Here is an 8,843-nt window from a genome sequence, read left to right as displayed (position 1 = left end):
AGCTCATTTCTGTGTGTGTGTGTGTGAAAAAACAAAGTGGTCCAAACAGAGGCCTGTACTACGAAGCAAGATCAACCAGCCCTGGATCTCTTTCAGTTACCCGGCTTCACCTAACCTAACAACCGCGGTCCTCCATAACCTGTATCACCACGCTGGTTATCAACTAGTTAAGTCAACCCATAGTTGTCCAATCTAGAGACGCATGCGTTCACATAAAAGAGGAGGGGTGTGAAAACAACAAAAAGCCAAATCTTAAAGCTGATGCTTTGACTCTGCTGAACAACAACAAACCAGAGGTTGATCTTCTGGATCATCAGGGGCCTATACCATGAAGCTGGTTTAGGTGGCTAGCCAGCTATGTTTCAGTTTAGTTTCCACCAACCCTGGGTTTTAGGTACTATGAAAGTAGCTCGGCTTTAATCGGTGTTCGTTGCCATGGTATCTTACGCTGCACGGCTAACCTGCTCCGGGGCAGGTTATGTTCTGGATTTGAGATCTCAGTCTGAAGTTTGACCAATCAGCGGTGAGCAAAGAAACATATAGATGACGTAATTAATTCCCAGCTGCTGTTCTCTGTTGCAATCATTGCAATGGCTTCACCTTTTGCTGCAAAGAAGTGTTTGTGATAAAATATTCACAAAAATAATAAAAGGTTGTGATAAATACTCACCACTTTGAATTATATTTTTATATTTTGTCTTGATCTGCTGCCAAGAACGTTTGGAGTTGGGGTTGCATCTAAAAATCAATTAATATTAATCTTTCTTAGGATGTCAAAGCTAATACATTCACATTTTACAAACATACATATATATATATATATATCATACACACATTTTCATTTTATTTAATACATTTTTAATATGATTAGCCTATATTCATAATTTCACATTAATGGCCTATAGAATGTATTTCTTTAACTTCCGTATTAACGGAATCAGCAATCTCCTCCTCAAGATTGTTCTCTTGCTTTGGCAGCAGAGACGGTATTACTGCGCTTGAAAAACATTTTTATATTCTAAAATAATTTCTTGCTCCTTCACAGAAAAATATATTGCTCTCGCTCTATCCATATTGAACGTGGTTGTCGTGTCGACGGCTCACTCTTTTATGTGCACGCGCGCGTGGAGTAATCAGAGTTTAAGGATCAAAGCCTGAGTTAACAGAGAAAGTTGATGAGCTGCGTCATGGTACCAATAGAGCCTGATTGCATCGGTTTGGTTTTGTCAACTCTAAACCAATCCTGCAACCCTGAGTTTGTTCAACTACCATCATGGTACAGGCCCCAGGTCTGATACCAGGAAAGACACATGAAGAAAGTTCATGCTGTCATTATGAAATTATTCATTACAATTCTGTCATAAACTATGCTAGGATTAGACTGGATGTACTGCAAGGGTGTGTGTCTTTGTGTGTGTGTATCTGTGTGTGTGTGTATGTGTGTTTTTGTGTGTGTGTGTATGTGTGTGTCTTTGTGTGTGTCTGTGTGTCTTTGTGTGTGTCTGTGTGTGTGTGTGTGTGTCTTTGTGTGTGTCTGTGTGTGTGTGTGTGTGTGTGTGTGTCTTTGTGTGTGTCTGTGTGTGTGGGTGTGTTCAATGAAAAAAGTTCATGCTGTCATTATGAAATTATTTTTGAAATTCGTAATAAATGATGCTAGGATTAGACTGTTTGTACTGAAAGGGTGTGTGTGTGTCTTTGTGTGTCTGTCTGTATGTGTGTGTGTGTTCAAGTTAAGCTGTTTTTTTAAATAATGATACAGTATTCTTAAACTCCTGACAAGATCACTACATCTTTAGCAGGTGTGGTTTCTACAGAAGTGAACACGCCCTTTCCCACAGTTGTTAAAACTTACACAAGGAATGATTTTAAAGGTTAGTTTAGTCTTTTTCAACCTGGAGCCTATGACTGATGGATATCAATCTTTGAAATTGCTCCAGTATTAAATTCAATTTGATTTATAGTGACAAAGTCATTGTTGAATTAATTTGAAATTTTGATAAACAATGCTAGGATTAGACTGAATGTACTGAAAGGGTGTGTGTGTGTGTGTGTGATAACTTAGTAACATGACTTCACTGAACTGAAGTTAATTTGAATCAAGTGTGTTAAATTGTGTGAACACCTACATAAGACTTAGACATTGTTTATATGAATTAAATGTTAATGAGAGAAGTCTACACTGTTAATGTTTTAGTTCAGCTCAACACTCTTAATGCTGCATCATCATTTCACATCAAAACAATATTAGTTTTTGAATGTTAGTTCTGTACAGCAATGACAATCTGAATGATAAGATTTGAAACATTCTTTTAAATAGAAGTTGGGAAGGAATTCATAAGAAGAACAAAAGGGTTGTTGTTCCTCATACAGCTCCACCCAACATACAGGGGACCCACCTGACAGGTGGAGGGGGGGGTGGTGGGGGGGTTACTCTCTATAAATACAGTAGATGCTGTATGTGATAAACAGTTGAGACAAGAACAAGCAGACAGTTGACTTCTCTGTTAACTTAACTTCAACAGACCTCGACACAATGGCAACCACGCTCATAGTCGGAGCATACGGTGCGATAACAGACGCCACGAAGGAAACTCAGGATCTGTGTGATCAGGTGAGCTTCTCTCTACCTTCATTCTTCACAACCTCCACACCCAAGGTCTGAATTTACTTCAGATTTATTTCCTTCATACACAGGTGAAGACCCAAGTGGAGAAAAAGACAGGAGCGAAGTATGTGGAATTCAAAGCAGTTAAATACAGGAATCAAGTTGTGTCAGGAACCAACTTCCTTATCAAGGTAAATATGTCTTTAATAAACAGGTTGAATTATTAGTGACATGATGTTGAACCATGGCAGGACTGTGTGTTTGTCTGTGTGTGTGTGTGAGAGAGAGTGTGTGTGTGTGTGTGTGTGTGTGTGTGTGTGTGTGTGTGTGTGTGTGTGTGTGTGTGTGTGTGCAGTTGAACCATATCAGGACAGTAAACACCAGTTAACCACATCCTCACTGCTCAACAACACCAGATCAACATGAATCCATGTGTTTAGACGTCTAATTTCCCTCTGTTGTTCTTACAGGTTCATGTTGGAGGAGCGAACTACATTCATCTGGAGGTCTTCCGAGCCCTTGCGTGTAACGGAGGAAAGGTGTCTCTGACTAATGTAGAGGCTCATCAGACCAAAGACAGCCCCCTCCAACCTATTGACCAATCCCAGAACCAGATTCAACAGAAAAATCCTTAAAGGCTGCAGTCTCATGTTAAAATCTTCTGCTTCTTTATTCTGAAATGATTTAACATTGATTTAGAATTTATTAACGCTGAGAGATGAAGAGATTTTGGTGGAAAGCACTAAGATTAAATGATTTATATTTCTTTTTCCTGTTTGCTCACAATGTCCTTTATCCCCAAATAAATATTCTGCCACTATCCTACAGAGTTTGTGACTTATTGATTGTTTACCAGAATTTGATTTTTCTGACACTGGAAGTGTTTTTAACCTTCATGTTGTTTCTAAACTTCTATACATACAAATATGGTTTCTTTCAACCTAAATGCCCAAAAATGACATGAATGATTCCATACAACGTTCTTAAATGAATGTATTTTAGGTGTTTTATTTAACTTTATATTCTTCCCAGATCACAGATGTGATTATTTGTTGCCATTAAAAATAATAAAATGGTTTCATAACTCTATCCTAAATCTGTTGAAGTTTAATATATAAATATGGAAATAATCCATCAACAAACCTTCCTCTGAGAAAAATATGGTTCATTGACCATGAATTCCAAACATAAGTGTAAAACTAGTGGGAATAAGATGGCTGGAAGGTGGAACACAGATTTGGGTGATAAGTCATGTCTTAAGATTTAAAGTGTGCATGATTAATGGGAAGACAACACAAGGGTTAAGCTGCATCTTATCGAAAAACATCATAACTACTACTAAGTACCAGGGGGGTCGGACTGGGGGTAAAACCCATACTGATTACCAGGGCCCAAGGGGAGAGAGGGCCCTTGAAAAGTCTGGAATATATTTTATTAAACTGGATATTTTCATTTCCTAAATAAATGTCATAATGCATATAAGATGAAATGTAAAGTTAGTGTATTGGCTGAATAACTTGGTTGATTTACTGACTACATTTTGTATAAAAAAGACTATCTAAGGTCTCACCCACCCCTTCCTAATGCGCCAAATGGTTTAGTCCATCTGCACGCATTTGGTTATGTTTAGTTCAGTTGAGCATCTGGTGGAGCGCAAACTTGTGCTCTAGGAATGTCTTTCTCAAAGAAAGTCAAATCAGGCTACCAAAAAGAAAGGAATGACAGGAGGAGGAGAGAAAACAGAATGAGGGGAAACAATTGGTAACTGACTTCTTTTCAAAGAGAGGTGAGCACAAACTAGAAAACCAAATCCATGACTGTTAGTGCTAAAAACAGACTCAGACAACCCATAGAAAGAGCAGAACATACACTTTCAAATGATTTGGTTATACATGTAATCTGAGGTAAAGGCTAAATAAATAAACTACACTCACAATGCTGTTTGCATACAACACACAATTATAATAGCCTCATTTGAAACATGTTTAATTTAAAAAGAATAGGCTATAATGTCTATAATTAGCAATTATAGGCTAATCAGTGTCATAGGTAGCTTGGTAGCTCATTGGTAGATACATATCATGTCAACATTATAGTTATGTCAGATTCAGTAGAAGCAGATGTTAACATTGTGAAACACATGGCCCTCAGTTTCAGAAACTGTCCCACCAGGGAGTGGAGTAGCAACAGACCCCTCATCCTCCTCTTTGGATTGAGACAAGGGAAGCTTATATCCAAATTAAAGCAAACCATGTTTAGCCATTTTGACTGAAAGGTGTTAAGTAACACTTACAACTTAGTGTGTTTTATTATATTAGGTTACAATTAGGATAAGAGGTTGCTCATATTATGCCCATTTTCAGGTTCATAATTGTATTTTGAGGTTGTACCAGAATAGGTTTACATAGTTTAATTTTCAAAAAACACCATATTTTTGTTGTACTGCACATTGCTGCAGCTCCTCTTTTCACCCTGTGTTCAGCTCTCTGTTTTAGCTACAGAGTGAGACCTCTCACTGCTGTAACATCTTTTTGGGAGTCTCACATGCTCAGTAGCTAGGTAAGACTACATGCTCAGTAGCTAGGTAAGACTACATGCTCAGTAGCTAGGTAAGACTACATGCTCAGTAGCTAGGTAAGGACTACATGCTCAGTAGCTAGGTAAGACTACATGCTCAGTAGCTAGGTAAGACTACATGCTCAGTAGCTAGGTAAGGACTACATGCTCAGTAGCTAGGTAAGGACTACATGCTCAGTAGCTCAGGTAAGGACTACATGCTCAGTAGTAATCATAACATGCTCAGTAGCTAGGTAAGACTACATGCCAGTAACTAAGTACGGTAAGCACATGCTCAGTAGCTAGGTAAGGACTACATGCTCAGTAGCTAGGTAAGACTACATGCTCAGTAGCTAGGTAAGGACTACATGCTCAGTAGCTAGGTAAGAATGTATGCTCAGTAGCTAGGTAAGACTACATGCTCAGTAGCTAGGTAAGGACTACATGCTCAGTAGCTAGGTAAGACTACATGTTCAGTAGCTAGGTAAGGACTAAATGCTCAGTAGCTAGGAAGGACTACATGCTCAGTAGCTAGGTAAGACTACATGCTCAGTAGCTAGGTAAGACTACATGCTCAGTAGCTAGGTAAGACTACATGCTCAGTAGCTAGGTAAGACTACATGCTCAGTAGCTAGGTAAGACTACATGCTCAGTAGCTAGGTAAGACTACATGCTCAGTAGCTAGGTAAGACTACATGCTCAGTAGCTAGGTAAGACTACATGCTCAGTAGCTAGGTAAGACTACATGCTCAGTAGCTAGGTAAGGACTAAATGCTCAGTAGCTAGGTAAGACTACATGCTCAGTAGCTAGGTAAGACTACATGTTCAGTAGCTAGGTAAGGACTACATGCTCAGTAGCTAGGTAAGGACTAAATGCTCAGTAGCTAGGTAAGGACTACATGCTCAGTAGCTAGGTAAGACTACATGTTCAGTAGCTAGGTAAGACTACATGCTCAGTAGCTAGGTAAGACTACATGCTCAGTAGCTAGGTAAGACTACATGTTCAGTAGCTAGGTAAGGACTACATGCTCAGTAGCTAGGTAAGACTACATGTTCAGTAGCTAGGTAAGACTACATGCTCAGTAGCTAGGTAAGACTACATGCTCAGTAGCTAGGTAAGGACTACATGTTCAGTAGCTAGGTAAGGACTACATGCTCAGTAGCTAGGTAAGACTACATGCTCAGTAGCTAGGTAAGGACTACATGCTCAGTAGCTAGGTAAGACTACATGCTCAGTAGCTAGGTAAGACTACATGCTCAGTAGCTAGGTAAGGACTACATGTTCAGTAGCTAGGTAAGACTACATGCTCAGTAGCTAGGTAAGACTACATGTTCAGTAGCTAGGTAAGACTACATGCTCAGTAGCTAGGTAAGACTACATGCTCAGTAGCTAGGTAAGGACTACATGTTCAGTAGCTAGGTAAGGACTACATGCTCAGTAGCTAGGTAAGACTACATGCTCAGTAGCTAGGTAAGGACTACATGCTCAGTAGCTAGGTAAGACTACATGCTCAGTAGCTAGGTAAGACTACATGCTCAGTAGCTAGGTAAGGACTACATGCTCAGTAGCTAGGTAAGACTACATGCTCAGTAGCTTGGTAAGGACTACATGCTCAGTCGCTTGGTAAGGACTACATGCTCAGTAGCTAGGTAAGACTACATGCTCAGTAGCTAGGTAAGACTACATGTTCAGTAGCTAGGTAAGACTACATTCTCAGTAGCTAGGTAAGACTACATGCTCAGTAGCTTGGTAAGGACTACATGCTCAGTAGCTTGGTAAGGACTACATGCTCAGTAGCTAGGTAAGACTACATGCTCAGTAGCTAGGTAAGACTACATGCTCAGTAGCTAGGTAAGGACTACATGAGCTAGCTAGCTGTTTCTCTAACTTCAGTCAGTACAAAGCAGGATTAGCTGGGAGTCTTCTTCTAAACGAGGACGCACTTCACACTTAGCGTGGAATACCTGCAGAACAGGGACATGGAAGTAGTTCTGTACAATTTATTTTGTAGATTACGGTGAATTTGAGTGTGTTGTAGCAGTGTTTTGCCATTGAACATGGGGGCCCATCAGAACTGCCTATGCATAGGGCCAAGGATCTTGTGCTACGCCCCTGATAAGTACTAATACTAGTAGTATGTCTAAAAAGACATAAAAAGTCATTGTATTGTATATAAAAAGTCATAGTATAGCATGTCGAAAAAAGTCATAAAAAGTCAAAATATAGTATGTCAAAAAAAGACAGTATAGTTATACAATTTGAGTTTGCTCAGCGAGTCACTCTGGCATTGAGTAATGATGCTAATTAACTATGCCCTTGTAGCCGAGCTGCACCAATCACATCGCTGTATCTGATATAAGCGGTCCAGAGGCGAGCTCCACCAATCACACTGACCAAAAATGAGGTCCCCATAAGGGAAACCCTTTTAAATGAATGCTGAAGTCATTCTGATGACTGTCAGCTGGCCAGGGACTACAGCTGGACATTAGGATGATTGTCAGCTGGCCAGGGACTACAGCTGGACATTAGGATGACTGTCAGCTGGCCAGGGACTACAGCTGGACATTAGGATGACTGTCAGCTGGCCAGGGACTACAGCTGGACATTAGCCGTGGAGGCTAAAGCTCCTTTTACTATACAGTTAATCAAAGGGCTCTGTCCACCACATTATACACTAATAAACTCAATTATGACACAGTCTGTACTCGTTCATACAAGCATTTCAATATGCTACTCTTCTTATATGCTTCAAAATGTTTGAATAACATTTGTCCTCCTTCATGTGTTTAAAACAAAAACTACTAGGGATAGTGTTACATATCTATTACATCAGTCATCTGAAGTATGTTGGTTTACCTTCTTTAATCATTTTTTTCTTAATCTGAGATTGTCATTTCATCATGTGTGTTATATTACTTGTATTTCTATACTTTTAAATGGTCACTAGATGACGCTGTTGTCTAACATATTATGTTCTAAACCATTTCCCTGGGAGTCAGCTACTCAGCTCTGGTTATATGTATGGATTTATATGTCCTGTCTAGAGATGCCGACACACCCACCCGCCCATAAAGGTGCACTGAGTAGTGGAGTAGTAGACTAGAAAAGCGCTATATAAATACAGTCCATTTACATTTACATGAATGGAGCACAACAGAAAGATGGAGCAGAACGATGCTGCTTGTTCAGGGTTTTCGTGTACTCCTCCAGGCCTACACTTTGCATCAGGCGTTAAAACCAAATGTACGAAAACACAGAGTTAGACTACTATTAAACACGACAACAAGACATTTTTAATGGTCTCAATTTAATACTGATGCCGTCAGACGGCTGTGTGTGTGTGTGTGTGTGTGTGTGTGTCTCTGTATGTGTGTGTGTGTGTGTGTGTGTGTCTGTATGTATGTGTTTGTGTGTGTGTATGTGTGTGTCTGTGTCTGTGTGTATGTGTGTGTCTTTGTGTTTGTGTGTGTGTGTGTGTGTGTGTGTGTGTATGTGTCTGTGTGTGTGTCTGTGTGTGTGTGTGTGTGTATGTGTGTGTCTCTGTGTGTGTGTGTGTGTGTGTGTGTTTGTGTGTGTGTCTGTGTGTGTATGTGTGTGTTTGTGTCTGTGTATGTGTTTGTGTGTGTGTGTGTCTCTGTGTGTGTGTGTGTGTGTGTGTTTCTGTGTGTCTGTCTGTGTATG

The 8,843-nt window shown here is 39.9% G+C and overlaps 1 protein-coding gene across 1 annotated transcript; it reads left to right on the top strand.

Annotated features, from left to right (window-relative positions):
* Positions 1 to 2,522: 2,522 nt before the first annotated feature.
* LOC120563450 (cystatin-B-like) lies at positions 2,523 to 3,302 on the top strand. Its single transcript, XM_039807616.1, has 3 exons — positions 2,523 to 2,611; positions 2,695 to 2,796; positions 3,076 to 3,302. The coding sequence occupies exons 1-3, from the start codon at positions 2,534 to 2,536 to the stop codon at positions 3,238 to 3,240; spliced, it is 345 nt and encodes a 114-aa protein (XP_039663550.1). The 5' UTR covers positions 2,523 to 2,533; the 3' UTR covers positions 3,241 to 3,302.
* Positions 3,303 to 8,843: the final 5,541 nt, after the last annotated feature.

This window comes from Perca fluviatilis, chromosome 8, assembly GCF_010015445.1.
Source record: "Perca fluviatilis chromosome 8, GENO_Pfluv_1.0, whole genome shotgun sequence".
In the NCBI taxonomy this organism is placed as follows: domain Eukaryota; kingdom Metazoa; phylum Chordata; class Actinopteri; order Perciformes; family Percidae; genus Perca; species Perca fluviatilis.
The sequence above is the reverse complement of the archived record's forward strand: the minus strand, read 5'-3'. Positions and strand labels throughout refer to the sequence as shown.